Source organism: Cydia pomonella, chromosome 20, assembly GCF_033807575.1.
Source record: "Cydia pomonella isolate Wapato2018A chromosome 20, ilCydPomo1, whole genome shotgun sequence".
Lineage (NCBI taxonomy): Eukaryota > Metazoa > Arthropoda > Insecta > Lepidoptera > Tortricidae > Cydia > Cydia pomonella.
The window spans coordinates 7,371,079-7,395,592 of record NC_084722.1 but is presented as its reverse complement, the minus strand read 5'-3'; the positions used below and the strand labels follow the sequence as shown (position 1 = coordinate 7,395,592).

Below are 24,514 nucleotides of genomic sequence, written 5' to 3'. Positions count from 1 at the left end.
TTCGAATTTGACAGCTGTTCTAGGTGTCTTACGGCTCTGTATGTATGCAGTAACTCTGATGAAAGTTGACATTTGACAATTCAAGTACCCATGGTGGGCATGGCGCCATATAGTGTTATCTAGTTTGGGTGTCAAACTCGGGGGCACTATTATAAAAAAAAAAAAAAAAAATATTATAGGACATTATTACACAAATTGACTAAGTCCCACAGTAAGCTCAATAAGGCTTGTGTTGAGGGTACTTAGACAACGATACACGGGTTCAAATCCTGGTATTTATTCGTGTGATGAGCATGGATATTTGTTCCTGAGTCGTGGGTGTTTTCTATGTATTTAAGTATTTATAAATATTTATATATTATATATATCGTTGTCTAAGTACCCTCAACACAAGCCTTATTGTGCTTACAGTGGAACTTGATGTCGCATCGTAGCTCTCCAACGCATGGACTGATTTCGATGCGTTTTTTTTACGTGAAAGCGAGTTTTCTTGCGGTGGTTCTTACCTATGTTTGATAGAAATCGATCCAGCAGAGAAGAAGAGTATCTACCAGCTCTTTTCCAAAATGATGTAAGGCATTTTTGGCATATAACATAGGGGGATTTTAAATTTAGTAGGTATTAATCGACTACCCTGCGGCTAGCATCATGTGAACGCGAGGGCGGAGGCCCTACTGCGAACACCGAAATGCTTAAATTGCGGGCATCTTTCTCTTTTACTCCAATTAAGACGTAATTAGAATGACAGAGAAAGATCCTCGCAATTTGTGAATTTATGCTCGCGGTAGGCTTTCAGCGTAGCTTGGCACTGAGCAGAACAGCTCAGTTCTCCTTGGATGCTTTGTGACCGTGAGAAAGTTGGTAAATAGTTAGTGCGCTAAAAAGTTCTTTAATGTATGGTTGCCGTCGTCGGCGCTCCATTATAAGCGGATGCCTGTGTTGCCTTGCCTGTAATTGCTGTCACAACATTGATTATCATTACGACCTATTAGCAACTATACCTACCTTCCGTTACACGCAATTTTCCCTTTACTATAATTACCCGGCAACCGTCTTAGTAGTCTTTCCGACATCTTTATAGAATGCAGAAATGAAAACAATCTATTTGTGAACAATAGTAGGCGTTCCGTAACCGTGATCTTGGACCAAAGTACGCGTAGTTATGCCAGAGTGAATCAACCTTTTTCTTTTCACTCGTTTTCTCCTGTCACTCTTTTGTGGTATCTCCGGTTTTGTGGTATCTAAATGAACGAACATGTATTACAGTAGCGGCAAAAAATCTATGATAATTATTATTATTTTTTTTCATTCGAAAACATATAAACAATTATTGTCACGAACATATATATGCTTACGTCCCACTGTACGTGGCAACAGGCAGCCACGTTAGCACATTGCGGATTGGGAACTTCACACACACAAATTATTATTGTTATGAATATTGAATTTCTTACTTGACAAAACTCAAAAGCGAATCTCAAAACTTAGATGGATTGATGTTTCGCCCTCGTTAGCACTTTGAAAATGAAATTACCATAATTCTTATTGCATAAAAAAAAGCACCTCAAACAATATGCGGACTTAATACCATTAAGGAATTCTCTACCAGTCAACCATTGGGCAAAGCAGATAAGTTAACGCGGTGTTGTATTAAATAAACGATTACTATAAGTACACAGTACAAGTTTTTCCGCCACTCATCACGGTTTGAAGTATGAAGTATAAATAAATACGTATAAATATATAACATAAATAATATATAAACATACACTTACTTATTTACTTACTGCTGTGGCGCAGCGACCCGAAGTGGATCTTGGCCTCCGACACCAAAGACCGCCATGTTTCTCTGTCCAAAGCCGTTTCTATCCAGTCGACGGCGCCGAGTTCGCTAAGGTCTTTTTGCACACCTACAAACAAACATACACACCTACATAAAATTATTACTAATACATATTTGATGAGTTTTAATGTGTAAATATAAGCATAAATGACGCTATAGATTCCTTTCACGACAATCGTATTGAATAGAGATAGTGCATTAAATTTACTTAGCTGCCATCCTGCTCTAGTTTAGCCGTTAACTGGGCAAGGTTACTTATGAACACTTTCAACTGACTTCCTTTTCGTGATTTGCAACTTGCAACACAACCGCTACTTCTTTCGAAACTAAGATGACATTATTGTGTTTATAAAAGCACTTGTTTGGAAAGCGGTTCTATGGATTATGAGTTTCGAATGAAAATTCAAGTCAACGATTGTACATACATATTAGTATGGATATCGCTAGGTAGCCTTACATAATATATGATAAATAGTCCCTTCTAGTCCCAAGGGTCTCAAAATTAACAGCTAAAAACGACCTTGAGGTTTAAACAACGATTGAAATCAGTGGGTTAATTTTGACGGTGCACTAGTAATGTTACGCATAAAGATGAATAAGTTGTAAATGCACTTAATTATTATAGTTATTTTTTTCTCAAAGGTTAGTTGGAAGAGATCCCTTTTAAGTTCACCTTTGTACATAACATTTTTTTTGTTTTGTCTGTTTTATGTTAACCTGTTTATGTGCAATGAAGTGACATATATACATACATAATTATAGTAATTATTCTCTGACATTAAAATATATTAATTACAGGTGCACGAGCTACCACCAGAGAAGTTAAAAAACCGAGAAGTCGTCCACATCGACATCGCCAACGACCCGCTCTCGTCGGCGGACTACAAGGCCGAGACGGACCCGACCAAGTTCAAGTCGGTCAAGACCGGCCGCGGCCCGCTGGTCGGGCCCAACTGGAAGGCGGACATCAAGCCGGTCATGACGTGTTACAAGCTTGTCACGGCTGAGTTCAAGTGGTTCGGCTTGCAGGTGAGGTTTCTTGTACGCTCTCGACTAAGTTCAAGTTGTCCAAGGCCGGCCGCTTGCTAGTCGGACTCAATTGGAAGGCGGGTGTGAAGCCGGTTATAACGTAGGTGCTGCAAGCACGTCACGGTTGAGTTCAAGTGGTTCGGCTTGCAGGTAAAGTTCATTGTTGTAGACCCCCGAACCAAGTTTAAGGCCAAGATTGACGGTGTCTGGTCGGGTCGAACTGGAAGGCGGACATCAAACCCTTTATGACGTGCTACAAGCTCGTCACGGCTAAGTTCAAGTGGTTCGGCTTGCAGGTAAGGTCGAACTGGACCGAGTTCTAGTAGACCAAAACCGGCTACGCCCACTGGTCGGGCCCGTCTAAGAAAAAGGTAGCTTCGGAATTATAATTACCTAAGTTCATATTGTAGTGCTATGTTTGTCAAATACAAGGTCAGGACGTCGACCGGGGTCTGTAGGGTTTGGCGATTCACATAGGGATCAAAACCGTTTTCTAAATATCATTTTCAGAAAGTAATAGTAAAGCAGGACTCCTCGTGGACATATTTAATTGGGTTATAGCTTGAGAGTAGACTCACATTTTTATATATTAGACCGTTTCGGCTACCCCGGCCAAATACAAAGCTGAACCGAACGCTCAGACACGCGTGAGATAACGAGCAAGGGCAATTACTTAAAAGATAAAGATAAAAAAATATTTATTGCCACAACTACCAAAGACAAAAAATAAATATAAAAATAGAACGTGAGATAAAACAATTAATGATATTTGTGATTCTATTGCGATAATTAATGCGTCATTTGACCTTATAAGGTTAATGAAAAACTGTACTATGTGTGTCTATTGTTGTTGTAAATAATTAATTTACATTACGGAAGACCGACAGGGTTCCAAGTGTTTTCTATTGTTTAGAATGTTTTAAGAGGAATTCCTAGTTGCGATTTTTCCATACAAACGCTCTCGACTGATTCCTCCCTGGATTTTTAACCTAGAGCAGTGATTTTTTCAAATAAGATCAATATCATCAATATCTGTGCCGCTATGTTTTGCTTTTTTGGATTATTTTATTTTGAAGAAAGATACAGCGCCTCGAAAATCGCAAAAACGGCTAAATTGAATTGGCTGTAAAAAAAGGCACAGTATACAAATATAACAAAAAATATCCAAAAAATCAAAACATAGCGGCATAGATTATTTCTTCCTCTTGCAATTTCCAAAATTTCATAATGATTAGTTGCGTTTTGGAGGAGGAAACAGTCGAGAGCGAAACCTCGATTTTTGAGTTTTTTGCGAGTGAATTTCGGTCCGAGCTGCAGTTGTCCTTATCGCACGAATTGGAGGCGGAGACAGTTTCTAAATATACGTACACAGAAGGAATAGTGATGGGCATAACATCCTTATTAGGGATTGCAGAACCGGTACTGTTTTAAAGAACCGGGATTTCTCGGTACTTTCGGAACTGGTCTAATTATTTCATTAGTTTTAAATAAAACGACAGCATTTTGCGATTTGACCACCTTTCGTATTATAATTTAATAATCACATTTTCTTTTATTACGTAGTAGGCAATTTTTTTTAGAAATATAGTATTTTACATTGCTCACACTTGTGCGTCACAAGTAAAAGATAACTACTTTGATGTTTGCCACTAGATAGCAAATTTAATGAAATTACATTGACGAGGGGATTTATATATAAGTATCGCAGTCGTATTGTATAATCCGCCGTATTACATTCCGGCTTGCCGATATCAAAATAAGGGCCATTTTGAAATGCGGCGGTTCAACGATGAAGGTATGTTGGGTAAATACCGGATGCGGGTGAAGAACGTAGGACATTCATTTCCCCCTAATTTGGTTTTATTTTTTAATGTTGGCAACATTGTGTAAGACGCCATTTCATTGCGCCTCGACTGTCAGTGTCCCCGCGTCGCTCAGGGAGTCGGGCTTGTGCTATGTGCAATCACAGAGAGCAAGGTAAATTTCGCGAATTCTTCCTTCTATCCGATCTTCGCTCTGTAATTTATTTTGCGTATTGTGATGAAACTGTGTTTGTTTTTGTAATTGTGTTAACAGACCTAGAACTGCTGTAGACTGATATCCGATCTTGACCCTTCCAGGTAAAGATCGGACCAGAAACAATCACATCTTTACCTATTTAAAAAACAGCAGTGATTATTATAAATTTTCTTCAATTTACCTACTGACCTTAATTATCACATTTATTGTTTTCTTGATCACACTTTCGTACCATTATTTTTATCCAGTACCACTACCAGCGCGACGGTTACTGACAATGAAATTTTTTTAATTTCCGCAACCCAAAGGTTGCCTTTTAGCGATAAGACCGCATGTTGTTTACCTGTGCTTATATGTATGTTTTCTTTTGTATTGTTTTCTTTTATTGAGGTGTGCAATAAAGAGTATTTATATTGTATAGGGATGATGATACATGTTGAAATTTATAACAAAATCGAGTAAAATAGATAGCAAATGAGCAATTTTTCGCAATAAAGTACCTACACATACGGATGCATATGTAGATGTGCACGCATACATACATTGCTAGTTTCGGATACAAAATAGAGATAGGGCTTCGAGATTAGTTTCCTTAAAATGCTTCAAGAGGGCTCTCTTTTCCTATATATTTACTTTACTCTTTACATACGATCCTTACATTTTATATAAAAAAAAAGATTGTATATCAACTATATATACAGTGTGTGTCTTTCATAACGACACTAATTTCAAGGGCTGAAAGTATAAGTCCTAATGAACTGAAATTAGCATATTTAGTTAAAAAAAAAAAAAAAAAATTTTTCATACAAATTAATTGGGCACGCAATGTATCAGTAATAAATTAAACTTAACAATTGTCATGTGATTTCATTGAAATTTCGCTCTTAGTGACATCCTGACACCTATCACAATTACCTACATCTTACATGTCGGTGACACTTTTGATTGACAAGACCGTCAAAAATCATGACAAGAGACCTTGTTCGTAAAAAAAGGACTTAACCGCCCTGCTATCGCGAAACACTTTGCGAAGTTTCTCCTCTCTTTCTCACTCACAAAAGTTGCTTGAGGAGAAACTACGCAGTGTTTCTTGGTCAAAGTTCTATTAAAAATAAAAAAAGATTAAAAAGTTTTTATTTATTCAAAAAATAAAATCAATCTCTGCGATTCACTCGTCGAAGATAACGATGTTCGATGTGACGTCCTTGCATTTCGATGCAAGTGTTGCATCTGCGTATGAGAGACTGATGTACGCTTTCAAAATTAGTGTTCTGCTGAAGTTTTTGAAACGCGTCAGTTATTCTGTTCCGAAGATCTTCAACAGATATTTGTGGTTTCGAATACACTTCGTTTTTTATGGCCCCCCATAAAAAAAAATCTAACATCGTGAGGTCCGGTGAACGGGCCGGCCAACGTCGAGGCCCAAATCTACCGAGCCAGTGGTTTCCAAACATGAAGTTCAAATGATTACGCACGCGAACTGCTGAATGTGCCGGAGCTCCGTCCATTTGCAACCAAGTCAGCTCCCGTGCTTCTTCTGGTAACGAATTGAAATAATTAGTCAATGGACCACTAAGCAATTCCAGGAATTTTTCGCCATTGAGATTTCCGTCGATAAATACTGGACCTATTATACGGTCACCATGAATGGCTGCCCAGACGTTTACAGCCCATCGGTATTGATGACCGGTCTCTCTTAGTACACGAGGATTTACTCTTGCCCAATAGTGTGTATTTCTCTGATTCCACACGCCGTTCCGAGTAAAAGTACTCTCATCAGTCCATATTACTCTTGAGGTAAATTGGTGGTCGGTATTGTGTTTGTTTAATAGCCAGCGACTAAATGTTAAACGTGGCAGCAAATCCCTAGGCAATGTTGCGTGTGCCTTCAAAAATTTGTAAGGAAGCTGCAAGTTTTTTTTGAGAATCCTGTGAACTGTTTTGTGCTTCATTTGAAAATGTCGCCCGGCATTTCTTGTACTGCATTCTGGATTTTCAGCAAAATGTTCCAGTATAATTTCTTCATTACGAACATGAAGACGGGGTCCATTTGCCAACGGTTGGATTCTCCCAGTAATGGGCATGTCTTCCCGGACACGCTGCAATGCACCGACTATGACTCTGGGGTTTTGCGGAATTCGACGATTTGGAAATTGCTCCCGATATAATGTTAACGCTAGTCTAGCATCTTGCATAGCTTCGCCATACTTTATAATCATATCCGCTAATTCTTGCGAGGTATAAGGCGATGGTCGTGGCATTTTGGAAAGATAATTATGACATGACAATTTCATGAAAAAAGTCACCTAAATATTTTACGTCAACCTACCTGCATCCTGTCATACCAGCCAGTGCAGTCAAAAGATTGGTGTAAGTAGGTAACTTTGTGTTAACTAAGAAGGCGGAATCAGATAATTGTTTCGTTTAAGTACCGATTGATAACTTCACATTGATTGGGTTGAAGTGTCAAGATAACATCGAGTTTGTTGATCAACACAGACATTCCTAAAAAATTTAATAAGCATGTTTGAACTAGGTAATGTGATTTCTAAGAAGTGATAATAAATGTATGTGCAGTGATTTTTGGTATCAGTCTAGTTCGGTGAATAATGCGATTCATAAATGTGGTGGCTAACAATAAGACACAGAAAGATTTGTTGATGTAAATTTGTTGTGCTAGTGTGGTCAAAATCGCGTATGTTTTAAATTGCAGTGTTTTCTAGTAGTGAATAATTCAGTAAATAAGTTAACGTCGGCAACAGTTCCGAGTTACTTAATGTTTTGATCGAATTTAAATGGAAACGAAACTAGCTCTTCCTCTCTGAAACGTCAAATAAATGTTTGCATTACATTGCTGCTCGAGATTTTTTTTTAAATTAATTACTCTTAACTATAAAAGGCAATCGTTATATTCTTTTGATAAAACTGTTAACAGCACTTTAAACTATCGTTACTTAAAACCAATGCCGTTATGAAAGACACACACTGTATATATATACATAATTGCAAAATTAAACCAACAAAATCGCAATTTTAATTATTTTCCATACTTCAAGATGGGCTCTCAGTGACCTTGACCTTTTTAAAGAACTACTTAGTCTTTTTGATTTCTAAGTTTGATTCTTATTTTTTTGGCGACCTTCATTAAAAATGACTGGGCACGATCATTTTTTATTTTGATTTTTGTCCCTTCTTAAGTACTTAATATCTTCCAGTACATTCCATTCAATAAACAATACATTTACACTTTCCCTAAGCCTGTACAGTTCATGAAATCTTAAATTGTCAAAACTACGCAACGTATCTATTATTTCAGTGGTTTTTTTTTATTACTTCGGGTAAACCTTACAATAAGAGGTTTCTTATCACATTGTTTACTTATCAAATTGCCTTATGACATAGGTGTCAAAGTTTGAGAGCCACAATTTTACCAATTTTTGTATCCGGGTTAAGATCGGATACAAAAGGGTAGACACCGGACCTATTTCTTTGTGATACCTTATTCTCTTTCCATTAGAAGCAACTTTTTTTCACCATCCAATGTTCTCCCTTGATGGCAAAACACTCGTCACCCTAAAAAAAAGTATGTCTCATCTTTACACAGGTACAAAACTAAAACCGTTCTATATTGAAGATTACCAAAATTCAGGCCGAATCTACGGTTATTATTTAACGATTCGCTACGAACTTCAAGAATCTGTCACGTGTTGCGATCTCGAAAAAACATTTTTTCACGAGTTCTCTCAATTGGTCCCAAAATTGTCCGGCATTATCCCAACATACTTTATCCAGATTGTCATTGCGATACGTTCTTCAATAAGGCGGCCCAAGTTTAGCCCCATCGTACTACAAGTTAAATAGATTGTAGTTTAACCATAGGTATATTTATACCTACTTACAAAATTTCACAACACTCCATGATCACTCCCAACTTACTGATACGGATGGGTACAGTCAAGTGCAAAAATATGTATCGAAAGAATCGTCTCATAAATATGGTACTACGCTCTTATTACACTGGAATAAGATGCTATGGGACATATTTTTGAGACACAGTACACTGTACAGTGTACACATTTTACTCAAAAATATGTCCCATAGCATCTTATTCCAGTGTAATAAGAGCGTAGTACCATGTGTACACTGTACAGTGTACACATCTTACTCAAAAATATGTCCCATAGCATCTTATTCCAGTGTAATAAGAGCGTAGTACCATATTTATGAGACGAATTCTTTCGATACATATTTTTGCACTTGACTGTACGACGACAACCGAAGCTGAGACATCATTCTTTTTTGCAGTTTTTATCTATATGGTAATTAATATCAATCAATCAATCAATCATTTATTATTTCGTCATCATAGGTGTAAAATACATTTAGTACAGGTGATAGGGTGTTTGGTATTAGGGTGTAATAGATACAGTATAATATAAAAATGAAAAACAATATTACGTGGTAACATCAAAAACAACTTGCGTCGGGCAGCGCAGAATAAATTCCGTCCGGCTCGCGGGCGATGTCGACGGAACGGCGCGCAATGAGCGAGCGCACGAGTCTCGCGTCTGTGTGCGCGCACTCACACTTAGATAGCTCCGGCTCCCGCCCACCGCAGCGCGACAGAAACATAGCTTCAAAAATTCGAGATTTGAAAAGTTGCTCAGCTAGGAATTGCTCTTAATACGATATAATTACAATAAAATTTTATCCTTTTTACTCTATTATAATCTTTAATGAAAAAAATAAACAACTGATGACAACAACTGCCGAGATAATTAATATAACAAAAAATATATATATATTTAAATCCAAGCTTATTGGTAAAGACGGTGACAAATCAATTAGTTGGAATGCTTTGCATTAATAAATTGTTTTTATTTTTGTAATAGATAACATTTTTACACAATATGTAAAGTATTACTTTGGTCGATTACTATCTAAAAACTAAACATGTGTGTAGCATTCTAGATATAACTTAATTTTTGCCCTTTATAATGTAATGACTGAAGTTTGTTGACTTGGAAATAAACAATTATTTTTCTTTTCACAGAGCAAAGTAGAAAATGTCATCCACAAATCAGAACGGCGGTTGTTCACGATTTTCCATAGGTGAGTAAATCAAGAAGTAAAATATATGCCTAAGAATTTATTAGTACATACCTCTACATGTTCAAAAGTTGAACTATTAGGGTTACATTTTAGTAGCACTATATTTGTTTATTGAAACTAAGACAAAAACGAAACATCAATATCGGCTCATCTTTTTGGACCAAGTGACTTTGGCTACTTTTTTAACCGACTTCCATAGGTAACAAAGGATTTTCCAGGACGAAAACAATCCATAGCTGGAATATAGTTTTCCAAAACCGTTTCTCGTTAAAATAATTGAGTTTCCTCGTTTAAATTCCAGACAAGTATTCTGCTCCATGGACGACTGGCACGGCATGACGATGGCGGACATCCGCGCCATCGAGGACCGCACCAAAGAGGAGCTCGAGCGGCTCCGGCGCGAGGGCGAGGTGCGCGGCATGCGCGCCGACAACGAGTAAACTGTGCGTGCGCAACTCCGTGCGTGCGCAACTCCGTGCGTGCGCAACTCCGTGCGTGCGCAACTCCGTGCGTGCGCAACTCCGTGCGTGCGCTACTCCGTGCGTACGCATGTGCGTGGCTCGCGAGCGCGCCTGCGCGCCGCCGGCGGGATAACTTTGGCGACGGAGGGTGACGCTATAAAAAACTTCATTGATGTACGAGTCTCTCTTGTGTAGTGAGATTGTTCATGTGAAAATGATTCAATATGGGTTCATTTTGACATACACAATATTTTACAGACATTTTTTAGATTTAATTATTTTTTTTCCAAAATAATGTACCTATTCTGGGTAAAAAGAAAGCGACTTTTCAATGAAGTTTTCTAAAGCGCTCGTCCTCTGACGTCACTGCCCGTCGGAGTTCCTCCGAACGCTCACCTTGCTCGCGCGAACAACTGAGATTGTATAAATTTTATCCAAAATCTACTTAAATATAAATGTTGTTTACTTTTAAAGTATTCATTAGAACGAGTCATTTCGCAATCTCAGTATACGCGACGGCATTTTGATTAGTTTGATTACCATTAGAGAAATAATGTCATTGAAATGTGGTTATAGATTACTATTTAAATGAATAACTAATAAGTCGATGTAGTCAGTGGTTAACAGGTAGTGTTGTCGTTACCTAATAATAGTTAAACATAAAATTCTAGACGATGTTTTGGACTATTCGCAACGAGAATTGGTATTGCCAAGTGTTTATCGTGAGCTTCAAGTTCATTTCAAGATATTATGTGTCGGTCAAATGTTCTAAAGTTTAAAACAACGATGATACATTGTATGCTCATGTTAAAATATAAATAGACTCTGTTTAAATATAATGTTCGACAGTTGTATCAGTATCACTTAGTCTCAGCACTAATGTTACGAAAAAATAATCTGTGCAATAATTTATGTGACGACAAGAGCGCAAGAGTCATACAGATATTTCGATTTTAATTTGTCTTTCGCGTTAGCAAGTTTAATACGTAGGTCACTAAAGTATGGAAGGTAAAGGCAAGGAACAGAATTTCCATATAACAAAAAGTGTCCGACAAAAAAACCATAAATAGGTGGCGCTACAATACCTAGAATACATGAGAAAAAATCTAATCATAGACAGCGCACTTCAATCCGTCAATAACGCCTAGGTTCTTAGCTACTCTAGCGCTACTCTGGAGAGATTTGGAACTATTATATATAGCTGACGGCTGGACACTTTTGCAACAGTTCAGCCTAAGGAAATTCTGTTCCTTGCCTCTACTTTCCATACAATAAAGTCTGTCAACCCATTTCGGTCAGTAGAAAAAAGCGGCAAATTAAAAAAATGTAGCCACGAAGGGTTATCGTCCTATAGAAAATTTGAAATTCGCGCCTTTTTCTGCTGACAAACTTGAAACAAAGAGGTGGCCTATAACATATATTTTAAAAACTATATTTTCATAGACAATGTTTGACGGGAAAGCATTTAGGTACTTTGTTTTTAAAGGTACTTCAAAGTGATTAAAAGTTTTAAAATGTCGGCGCGGGCTAAAGACGATTTACGAATCATTTATACATTTCCATTTCATACAAAGTTTAAATCTGTTTTTTAATAAGTAGATTCAAAAAGAAAGTAAATGTTTTCCCGCCAAACATTGTCTATGGAAATATAATTTTAAAAAGTATATGTGATACTCTCTGTGATACCTTTTTGTTTCATATTTGTCTATTGCTAAACTTATCTAGTGACCTATGTGAAGACCAAAATTATCATTTAATATAATCCCTCAATTTCTCTCCAGTTTCAACAAGTAAATATATTGGCCACTTTTATTCAATGATGTTTTGGCTTCTGCTTGTTTAACTTCAAGTAACTCGACGGACAAATTTAAATTTAATGAGTGTATGGCGTTTAAGTGAAATACTAGTGGGATATTTAATATGGGGTGTTGCAAGGTATCTCGGCGCACTAACTTATATTCGGGGAGCGGTCGGCTGCGGGCATGTTATAAGTCAACTGGTTATTGTTACTATAATTTTATTTCGGGTTCAGACCTTTGCAAATTGCAACACCTTTGATAGTGATGGCTTGTATATTTGTATTTGTAAGTTATGTTGGTTTACAAATCAGTATTTTAATATTTGTGTGACATTCCAGATTCTATTAATGGTAACATTTTATAAACTTAATTAGTTTCATTTGCTGCATCTTTACTTCCATAACTTGAAATAGCTCTCTTTGTTGTTTCTTAATATGCAGTTGCATGCATAGAAAAATGATAATTTGCCAAGAATAATGTATTTAAGAATTAATGAGATCTATGTTGTTTTTTATTTGATTTTTCATATTTTCGGTAATGAATTCAGTTGTATTTATAAACGTATCGTCATTTTCATTTACGTTTATTTTGTGGTCGTGCTTATATATATGTATTAATGAAAGTACGGGGCTGTCGCGAGTATTGAGGTTAGATACCGGTTCTTGGGGATAAAAGCATCTTGTCTCTATCTCACTGGAGTCGTGGGAAAGAGACAAAATAAAACCCCAATCGCAGGCATGCTGAGACCTTCGAATCGTGCGCCCAATGTAGTACTTTTGCTTATTGATACTGCACTTTATTTTAATTAAGTTTTTTTTACTTGTGTTGTATACGTTTTACATCAAATACAGCGTGATATATATTTGAGAGTAGTCTTTTATTAGTAGACATTAGTTATGTCGCAACCTGCTTTTAGCGTCGCATAGAGCTTTTGTTTCAATGTTATTTTGACTTTGAATTTCAACATGTACTTAATGTGTCGGCAAGGGATGAGCACAAATCTGCTCCTCATTACGATAAGTGTAAGGCCTGAGTGGACGCTCGAAGCGGAGCGTTCGGCGGGGCGGGCAGCGTGGCGTCGGGCTCACAAGTGATTTAAGTAGCGTGCAGTGAGGCCGCTCCTATACATTTGCATTTGTTTAACATGCACGCCGCACGCTTCGCCCCGCTGCACGCCCAACTTGAGCGGCCACTCAGGCCTTACACTAAGAGAAGATTTTTATGTGTAAGACAAAATTTACTTCCCTTTTAATCCATGACAATATTTGGTAGGATAGATACTGTCTAGGACCAACTTACGGGCTACTCGCGAGTATTTCGCAATTATTCCTCTAGCTTTACCAAAAATTCGACCCATTTATTATGATTCAAGCCTTACTTTGCTTCTTTCAAATTGTTATGACTTAGTTGTTGCAGTTACCAAATAAAATAAGTACACTTGAAACAATCCTTTTATTTTTTTTAAACGCCTACTTATAAACGAATAATCGATTCATCCTTTGATGTTCTAGACGTAATAATTAAATGAAATAATGCATGTTTAATAAATTTTGGTTTAGTTTCGCTTCTCGTATAGCAGTTCCAGTATGTCAGTTCTGTCAGGAGCGCGTTGTGCAGTCAGAATGGCCGAGTTGCAATCTAGACCCACGATAATCCATTCGTCTCGTTCCGAAAGCGTATGAAAGGCGTTTTCTAAAAAATGTTGAAAGCTGATTTTTACAGATCCTGCACAGATTCACTAATATATTCAATCCTGATGCAAAAAAGTCCCAAAATTTTGTATGGAAATTTTAGTTTCTATTACGTCACGCACAAGTGAAAAAAATTGGCATACGAAAACGTGACATTTTGGAACAGAGAATGCTGAACGATTTTAAGTAGAATGAGCCCAAGAACCTCCTGATTTGTAAGAATCGGGGCCCACGCTAGCTGACGCGGACGCCCGCCGCGTGCGCACGCACGCGGGTGCTATTTGTAGGTGAAATCCGCCGCACGCGTCCGGTTCAGTTAGCGTTGCTCATATTATTTTTCGTTAACCCGCTCGTCCGCTCCGTGCACCCGCGCCAGCTAGCGGAGGCCCTCAGGTTTTCCGTATTTTTTTTTTTAGAAAACGCCCAGGTGTTGGTGCATATCCTGACCGTAAATATAATATTGTCTTCTAGAGTTAGCACGGAAAAATAATCAATTGGGTGGATCATCAGTGTTTCTAGTTGTCTGTAAGTAGGTGCTCGGTTCCGCAGTACGTAAATAGAGCGCTAAAATTGTCAATTTTTAAATGTTTAGCTAATTATTAAAAGTTTTGAAGAGTTCTCGCATTGAAGTGTAAGTATTGTATTATGTAATTAATTATAACATTTGTTGTAAAATGGATATTTTGAGGCCAACAAAAATAAAAATAATTTAACCAGTTATGGATTGTTTCCATTGTAGTTAGGACCTCCTCTTAATAAAAGGTAGTACTAATCTAGTTAACTAAACGTTTGAATAAAACGAATATGAGCGATTGGTCTTTTATTATTAAAATGCAGTAGGCAAAAACTTTTTATTGTACATAAAATTAATATAAAATATCAACAAAATGCTGTTGCAGATTTTCTTTAGGGTAAAGAAAGCTCAAGAGTTCTCAAAAATAAAAGTATTATTCACACCGAGTTAAAATGTGATGATAAAATGCCTTCGTAATAACAGAATGAACTTTATAAACTAACTATGCTCGATTCGAACAAGATTTTATTTTATTTTATACCAATCAAAAAGGAAAGCTCCCCGAAAATATATTATGTACTCTCACATTTTAAATTAAACGTGTCGATAAGTGGAGTTATTCAATTTTGATTCGAATCTCGGGTGTTCATTTTAATGGCCTCTACAAACGTCATCGATAGTGGCATACGATTTTCGGTTATATTGTATGTCTATGCGCTGCTCCCACTTAGCAGGGCCCAGGGATCGGAAACCGGTATTTTTTGTATGGGAACGAAAACGGTATTTTTTCGTTCTTTGTTAATTATTTCATTTCTAATTGGGCAATCTAATAATACGAAGTCGTTATCTAAAAACAACCGAGTCCTATATTTGGAGTATAAAATAAACCGAAATATATGTATATTTCAAAGTTTTTCCAAAAAACCGGTTCCGATCCCTGGCAGGGCCTTTTCTTGTCCAGCGCACGTTTGATCATGTGTTATGTCAGTTAAGTGCCAATTAAATCCACACTTTATCGACCCGATTTCGGACCCGAGAAATAATATTTTTCCGTTTCACCAAATATCAGCACATCGTTTACAATACATATTTGAAATGTAAAAAAATGGTTCATATGCAAAAATATCAAACATTGAATACTTTTGGCAATTAGATATAAAGTATTTTTTACATATTTCAAATATTGTTAATGATGTGATGGATGACATTCCGTGAAACGAAAATGATTATCCGGCCCGAAATCGGGAAGAGTGGATGTAATTGGCGCTTTAGTAAGTGAGAGCGAAAAATAAATATTTTGGCCGCACCAAGGTCGCGGTCCGGTACGCCCGTCTGTAAACACTATTAGCCGGCAATTATCTAAAATCGCATAGCATTTTTTAGAACGTCTATAGAAGTCTTAAGATAGGTTAAAGTCAGTCAAGCCATTTCCGTCAGTAGAAACAGCGACAAATTTAAAAAATAGGCGCGTAGTTATCCTGCCATAGAAAAATTGAATTTCGCGCCTTTTTCTACTGACAAAGTTGTTTGAGCGACTATACTTCATCTGCCGTTCTGCAACAACGACAACAAATAGATGAATTACCATTTCACTTGTTGAAAATTGAAAGATCATAATCATAAACATACCTAAAGACATTTAACCAACATTACTTCTATATTAAATAAATAAATAAATTTTATAGGACATTATTACACAAAATTGACTAAGTCCCACAATAAGCTCAATAAGGCTTCTGTTGAGGGTACTTAGACAACGATATATAATATATAAATACTTAAATACATAGAAAACATCCATGACTCAGGAACAAATATCCATACTCATCACACGAATAAATGCCCTTACCAGGATTTGAACCTGAGACCATTGGCTTCATAAGCAGGGTCACTACCCACTAGGCCAGACCGGTCGTCAAAACAACAACAACCGGTCGTTGTACAATATATTTATTTATATACATACCTAATAATAATAAATCTATTTTACATTTTAATATGGCAATTCCAACTTATATATTTTTCCAAATAGGTACATTCAAAGTTTGATAATCTTCAGAAAGCCTTGCCAAAGAGCATATAATCACTACGTTTTAAGAGACGGGACTTCCATACTAGCGAGTGGAATCCCTTTGTTTCGCAAATCATTACCAAAATGTACGACAAAGAACTGTCAAAGAACCATAGTACCAACATAAGCAATTTAAATAGTGTAGTACGCTACACGCTTGCGTTTCTTATCGATATCGATAAAATGGGGAGGGTTGAAATATAGACTCTTGTCTACAAATTTTGTACTCGAAATCAAGTTAGGATCGAGTCCACATTTAAGTTTTATGTTATATAGTGGATAGTTCTATGAGTGGACTAATACGTGGTCGAGCTTAATGTGGACTCGATTTTTTTTAGAACACCTTGTTGTTCTTCACCACCAAAGTAGCACTTTTTTTCCCTACTAGGAGGGATCACTTTTTTCCTCTTTTTGCATACTTCTTAGGTTAAATTATTTAATTTAATTACCATTAATTAAATTTATTTATTTATTTGTTCCATAATAATTTCCTCATAGGTGATGTGAAAAGCAGTATGTAAATTTATCACGTGGTAGCAAAAATATTTCCACCTTAGGGTGGTATTCCACCTATCCAATTTCTTGGTCCAATGTCATTGCGTCTCTCTCTGTCATTAATCAAAATGTGAGACGCAATACACATTGGACAAAGAAATTGCATAGGTGGAATACCACCCATAGGCGTTAACAGTTGAATCCCTCACTACGCTAGCATTCTATTTTAGAATACCTCGTTACACTCAGATTGTAATTATAAAATCCTTCACTATTTTTTTTCTTATTTTTTTTTATCAAAAGCACTATTTTCATCATTTTGAAAATAGCTGCAGATACATGTTTCAATAAATGTAACTTTTTTATGGGAAGATGTATCAAGTCTTCGTTCCCAACAAATTTAACCCACTGCCTGCATCTGAAAACATACAGCCTTGGTTATGTACAGTTTATATTCCAAGTGTTTGCTAATGAGATGATCAACTGATTATTTAGCGCTGATATGCATCTATAAATCAAATCAAATATGTTAAATAATGACCATTAATGCATAGATGATAGATAATTTTCCACTGAAAATCTTCGACGAATTAATTTTGTGTCATATTGCATGCAAGTTCTCAGGAAATTTCACATATTTTATTTTATTACTTACACTGATATACAAATAAACATACAATTATCGATAGTTTTAGTACATCCCTAGTTCACAACTAAAAATAATATAAAATATCAAATTTTCGATGTGTTTAAAGCCTGCTGCACCAAAATAAGGTCAAAAGTATCTAAAGCAATACGTACCGGTCTTTATCCAAGGGAAATTTCGCCATAAAATCCCTTTTTTCGTGATTTTCTCGAGTGGCTCACTTGCCACATATTTCACACTTAGTAAACCGTTTTCTCGGTGGCATTGTAACAAACTCGTTGTTTACTCTGATCACGGTTCACTATTTTCGATATTTTCACTAAATAATAAAGAAATTGCACGAAATACCCGAACAAAACATTGAAGCCTTCATAACAAACAAAACAATTAGGCTGACAGTTGACTTGATGTAAACTTGACAGAATAAATAGCACTGACGTTTTATTTTTCTTCGTTGGCAAAGATTTGCGAAACAAGTTCCATACAAAACTTATTTTGTTCCTAGTTGCGTCAGCCTGAGCCTTGCCTTCGGCAATGCAATAAAATATTTGTAAATTATATTTATATAACACACTTTTATTTTTAAATTATATTTTATAACAGAAAGGATAACTTATTTAGTAACAAACAACAGGCGGCAGACTCTTTAATTGACCACAATCCTTAGAACAACATTTTCAGGAATTAATACAGTCAGCCTCAAAAGTAACTACCATATATGTAAAATAACTATTATAGTTAATAATTTAGAACGAGAACTGTATACATTGATCTTGACTCGGAAAAGTATTGGCTGGAAAATACTTTTGACGCGTTGTTCCATCCGCTAATATTGACGCTGACGTCGCTGACTGTACAAGCTGTAGATTTTATTTTATTTATAATCTTAGTTCTATTTACTATGACCATAACTCCATAGCAAAATGTATAAATAGTTTTCGAAAGCTGAGATGACTAGAACTACGAGGAAGTAATCTGCGGAAATGCTAGCGACATCTAGTAATGTTTTTGATAAGTATAACTAAGGGCTACATGGTGTGTTGCAAAGAAAATTTGAAATCGAGGTGGATTGTTAAAGTAAACTTTGTAGCCACACTCACTCACTACAAAGGTATGGCGTCATCTTTTCGGGCAATAGCGTTCTAATAGTTTTAATCATGCGTCGAAAGATGGCAATACATTAATTTACTGTGGCTACAAAGTTAACTTTGACAATCCACCTCTATTTCAAATTCTCTTTGGTGTGTTGTAAAGGTTAAGGGTTAAAGCCAGAGCACACCGGCTGCGTTGTGCGTGGACATGCACGCGTGAGTAAATATGCACGTTTGCGCTAAAATGTTGGAGCCGTGCACGCACACGTCACGCAAGCGGTGTGCCATGTTATAAGGATCTGTATATTGCAACGCCATATGCACGTCTACGTGCATTCATCCAGTGTGATCAGGCCTCTATACCTAGATATTACCATAGCTAAGAAATTGGTGAAAATTAGAAAATATCTAATTTCGTAATCATTTTTTTAACCAAGAAATATCAAAAATCTATTGTTTAAAAACCAACTGTCACACACAAACTAAAGACAATAATATAAGCATCTAAGGCTTCTGTCGCTCACGTGATTTATGTTAGGAGTGGTTAGTATCATGGGTACTAACTGCAATATCTATTGTACCAAGTGATTAACAAGTTGCTTCAATCATCAACTTCCAACTCGAGCTCTATATCTGCCAAGTTGATGCGGCGCAGCGTATTGATGACCATGTAACGAGAGAACATAACATACAAATGCCGAAACCACACCATCTGTGATCGGTGCTGCTTCATGGCGCGGACTACGCGTCGGGACTCCGTCCAGCGGAGGAAGTATCTGAAACAGAATTATATGTAATTCAGTCACATTATTTTAGGAACTTCTGCCTAAGAAAGTGGTATTTTTACTTACACTTAGAGTCAAAGAGCGTAGGCTTGTATTCAACTCTATGGCTGCTGCTCGACGCATTGCCATCGCCCAACTACAAAGCGACGCTATTTTCCATAGCGCTGACTAGATGCCGACGTTCAAAAGGCGCTAGTGTGGGGTGGCCCTTAAGGAAGGGTGCGTCGCGTCGTACGCGGAAACATGGAGGAAGTTAATGGGCTATGATTGTTCGCATTTTGTAGGTACGCGAATTGTAATCATTAATAAGAAATGTATACCCACATTGACATATAATAATGTTGTTTTTGACTTATAGAGTAAAGTCTTTGGGATATACTATGTCATCGCTCAGGCGAGGAAAACGCGCGCGCCGCCTTGGCCGAGGCACGCCTACCCTGGCCGGTTTGTGCGTGAGGAAATTGCCTCGCGCGTATGCTTGCTCTGTGTGGACCCGGCTAATTGCTACTTTGATCAATAATACCTAAAGTTGCAAACCTCGTAACTACTCCAGAGGAGTTACGAGGTTTGCGACTTTAGCCAACAATGTGCTTAACAGCTTTTTAGGTAGGAACCTAAACAGATATATGTAGGATTATGTATAGGATTTAATGTTGTGGGTATTATACTGGGTACAAATGAGAAAGGCTTGCATTCCCTTACCTTTTGGAAGACAAAACAAAGCTGAGTGGAAGATCTAAGAAGCCCCAGTATTTTCTTAATATATTTACAGTGTCTAATGTGTAAACTGTGCACCCTGAAATAAGAAAGACTTAATTTATAAACATTCATTGATATCATAAAATATTGTACCACAAAGTCACAAACAGAAAACTTAAGATGCTTAGCATATTATTATAAGTGGAGGTGTAGCCATATTAATATGCTAAGAATATACAACCATCACAGAAAATGGAACAAACCAGAAAGAGTAAAATGAATTGTGACTAAGGTGTGAAATATGTTGGAAGCAAACTAAAGAACTTAGACTACAGTTATGTTAACAGTAAATAATATATAAAGAACCTACTTGCAGGCAAAAGTTTCTCAACAAACATATAAGCTATAGCATAAAATACTGCTGAATGGTTCGGGTGTGAGGAAACCCCACCCCTATCAAATGACACTAGTGTGTCTATGTCCAGAGACTCCAATTGATGCTGTATCAGCTTGGCAATGACAGCCACTGGCCAGTGCGCTTTTGGGTTGTCCGGGAGTCGTGTATCTGTGACGAGGCATATGTTCCTGTCAGGTACTCCAAGCTCAGAACATGCAAGCCATAGCTCTTTGCTACGTATTTTTCCCTTGCCCTCATTGTTGCCTGTAAGAAAGATTAAAATAGTTATACTAAATGTTACATGTCTATAAACAGTTAGCAAGGTTATGACATATTTGTCAATATTAAATGTTAACTTTTGAGTCAAAATTTAAGGTAACATTTTGTTTTGTATTTAGAAATATACTATGATAGGTATTAACATAGTTAAACAGTCATGTGTAATTGTGTATTGTTAGAAATATTTACCATTAGAGAGACAGAGTAAATACACATCTGCATCCTGCTCGCACAATCTAAATATAGTAGGGCCGAAGAACATGCACTCGTCATCTGGGTGTGCTACCACGATCAACACTCGTTTCGTTCGCAGCGCCCCCCGAGACCTCGTCGGTAGCCGTCGTGCGTACCGCCGATACACCACACAACACACCAACAAATACCCCAAAACCCACAAACTTATATACAATGCGAAACTTCTAAGATACAATACAGTCTCAGCTAAAAATTGCACGTAAAAATTGTCTAAACTATCAAATCCCAAACTTGAGCCCAACAGGAACATTTCTGACTAGAATGTAGGAAAACTACCTTCCAAATAAATATAGTATGCTACAAATAACTGAGTATCATTGGGATAGCTCTAATTTGATCATTTATTATGATCCTTTTCGACACATTTTTGTATTATTAATGATAAATTACATTGGTTTCGCGACTTTCCCATATTTACACGTCAGTTTGACAGGCACAGTGAAGTAGATACCATTGTGGCAACACTACTTCCATACAACACAGACGAACGTTAGCGGTTCGGGACTTGTTCGGGACCAAATCACGTTTCGGCATGTATGTAAACAGGCTTAATATAGGCCCCTACACACATTTTTTTAAACAATAGCCAACATACAGGCACAAATTTGACAACAAATTTTGACAGTAGCTACCATAGCTCTTCCTTCCATCAATAACTGTCAAGTGACAAAGGGAGAATCGCGATAGTTTTCATCTATCCAGTTCTGATTTATTGTTAAACTCCATATAGTTATCTTTTTTAGTTATGTGTATTGCATCAAAGTCACAAGGTTTCCGTAAATTCAATAACAGTGTTAATTAAGGCTGCATTTACTTTTTGATCAGCTACCAAAAACAAGCAAGAATGATCCAACCAGATTACACTTCGGCGATGGGTTTGCTCTCTCATCTCAATTCCGATGAATTGAAAGAAATATTAAACGACGACTCTAAATTTGATTCAGTGCTTAAAGATGTGAAACAGGTAAGTGACGCAGTTTACTAAACTACATATACAAATTGTGATAACAATTACTTCCTTGATGAGTCAGTGTTTGTTTCTAGCAGGTCGTTAGTAATAGTCTCTTTCACAACTGATAATTGAGGTCAGCCATTATAATTTACGCTGATTTGAAAACATTGTTTATTCTTACAATAAAAAAACACCTCTAAAGGAAATAGACAATATTATTATTGTCAATTGGTAATTTAAAGAGATGAATTCTGAGAAACCTGTGTTGTGTTACAAATTTAGTTTGATGAAAAAGCTGCGGGTTAAAACTGACCCCCAATTGCAGCCCGTACATGTGACTTGTTTATGCACCTTAAAACTATACTTAACTCTTCAACTGGCATATGGCATATAAAGAGATGAATTCTGAGAAACCTGTGTTGTGTTATAAATTTAGTTGATGAAAAAGTTGTGGGTTAAAATTGACCTCCAATTGCAGCCCGTACATGTGACTTTTTTATGCACCTTAAAACTATACATAACTTTTCAACTGGCATATGCTTTGTTGTTGGAATATTATTTCGATTAATAGGCGGGTCCACCCACCCGAACACGCCGCCTCGGCCGAGGCACGTCTACACTGGCCATTTTCTGCGAGAGGAATTTTCTTGCCTCATGCGTATGCTCGCTGTGTGGACCGCTACTCCAAGGGTTATGGTTTTCTTTCCTCAAAATTGGACACAATGATAGAGTCATACCAAGATAAGATGGCAGCAATTTTGATAGCCCAGACGGCACGGTTTATTGTAAACATAAAAATTCTATGAAATTATGACATTTACTTGACACTTGCACCATCTGGGACCACCAATATCATATTGAATTAAAATCAAAATGGAAGGAGATATCTAAATAGCATTAATATCCTGTCATTAACATTTTAATAAAATTATTTCAGGTAAAAGACTGGGAAACTGAGAAAGAGATGATAATAGCTAGCAATAGGTCCCTAGCGGAGTTCAACCTGAAAATGGAGCCGCAGTTGCAGGAGCTTAAGGCAGCGGTGCAGGAGCGCTCTGAGGAGGGAGAGGCACTCTGTAGCCGTATACAGGAACTGCTAGAAGAGTACAGTATGTTTTTACACATAAATTTTTGTTTTCAATAAAACTGAATTTGCATTTAACAAATTACATAGGCTAGATGATAATTTTTAATGCTCTCTAACCATGTCTTTTATGAGCATTCAATGTATTTGTGGGTCAAACTGCAAATAATTTGAAAATCAGTTTGACAGCCAAACCAAACCAGATGGGACAATGCAGTACTTTACAGTGAGCTGGGAAATTGCATGGAGAAATTATGAATGAATTCATTGAGAAAGTCTACACTTTTACGGCTGACATACCATATTATATGGGTACTCGTACTCGGCGTGAAGAAGTTGATAACTTGAAATATAAAATTGAAGAAATTTGAACTTTAAAAAGTAATTGTAAGGCTCAAATTTCTTTAATTTTAGAGCTTGAGTTATCAACTTCTTCCCGCAGTGTATGGAAATTTTGACAATCATATTTTGACAACCAGAGTTATCACATAATGTATAGAAAACACCATGTACATTAGTTGTCTAATCTGAGGCAGAAATTTGTCTTAGATTTTGCACATCTTACACAATCAATGTCTTTGATAATACTGAGAAGTTGCCTCACGAAGTCATGGTTAAACAGTAATATGTGTACAAGAACAAGTAAATTGCGATTTCAACCGTGAAATATTGTGATATGTACATAGTTGTGATACAATTTTGTTTGTAATATTTAATATGTAAAACTAAATGGCTAGGTTCACAAATACTTTTTTTTTTTCAGAATCAAAATCAGCTGGAATCTCACTTGACACAACACAAGCACTGCTCCAGACTAGTGCTGCTGAATCTGAAGAAAAATCTGAGGAAATCGCACAGGACTATCTATCAGGAAAAAAATATGATGGAGAGCAGTTCTTAGAGGCCTTTGAACCAGTCCGCAAGCAAATGCATCTCAGAAAATTTAAAGCAGAGAAAATGAGTGAACTGATCAGAACAGGAAGCAGGAATTCCTGTGGTAATGGATTCTCAAAGCCATACTTACCATATCCTAATTATGGACCCGGCCAGAGTGTTCCCAGTGTGCCATATCCTATGGGTCCTCTCAACATGCCTATGCCCGGCATGTATGGGAATCATTTCTGATTTCTGAAGCATTTGAACTAAATACTATTTGAAATATCGTCCTTAGCTATAGAGGCAGTTCTTTACCGTAATAAATAGCTGTAAAGTTTATAACTTATAAAGGTAAAAGGTTTTAAACTCTGTTTTTAAGTACACTACATGTTGGTGCTTACATAGTGAATATGTGA

The 24,514-nt window shown here is 36.8% G+C and overlaps 3 protein-coding genes across 4 annotated transcripts in view; 2 read left to right on the top strand and 1 right to left on the bottom strand.

The window, feature by feature from the left end:
* The window catches only part of LOC133528874 (phosphatidylinositol transfer protein alpha isoform), a 42,902-nt gene extending 29,772 nt beyond the window's left edge, over nt 1–13,130 (top strand). For both annotated transcript variants that reach the window (XM_061866361.1, XM_061866362.1), the window contains 3 exons: nt 2,642–2,872; nt 9,945–10,003; nt 10,305–13,130. In XM_061866361.1, the coding sequence (XP_061722345.1) occupies nt 2,642–2,872; nt 9,945–10,003; nt 10,305–10,443 (429 nt within the window). In that variant the 3' untranslated portion in view covers nt 10,444–13,130. The remainder of the gene's footprint in view (nt 1–2,641; nt 2,873–9,944; nt 10,004–10,304) is intronic.
* A 1,631-nt stretch (nt 13,131–14,761) lies between these two features.
* LOC133528873 (N-acetylglucosaminyl-phosphatidylinositol de-N-acetylase) lies at nt 14,762–21,747 on the bottom strand. Its single transcript, XM_061866360.1, has 4 exons — nt 21,121–21,747; nt 20,626–20,916; nt 20,259–20,352; nt 14,762–19,547 (listed from the first exon to the last, which is right to left on the bottom strand). The coding sequence occupies exons 1-4, from the start codon at nt 21,434–21,436 to the stop codon at nt 19,373–19,375; spliced, it is 876 nt and encodes a 291-aa protein (XP_061722344.1). The 5' UTR covers nt 21,437–21,747; the 3' UTR covers nt 14,762–19,372.
* Nucleotides 21,748–21,816: 69 nt separating this feature from the next.
* LOC133528876 (vacuolar protein sorting-associated protein 37B) lies at nt 21,817–24,448 on the top strand. The gene is made up of 3 exons (XM_061866364.1): nt 21,817–22,150; nt 23,076–23,247; nt 23,986–24,448. Exons 1-3 carry the CDS (start codon nt 22,031–22,033, stop codon nt 24,345–24,347), a joined length of 654 nt encoding a protein of 217 aa, XP_061722348.1. The 5' UTR covers nt 21,817–22,030; the 3' UTR covers nt 24,348–24,448.
* Nucleotides 24,449–24,514: the final 66 nt, after the last annotated feature.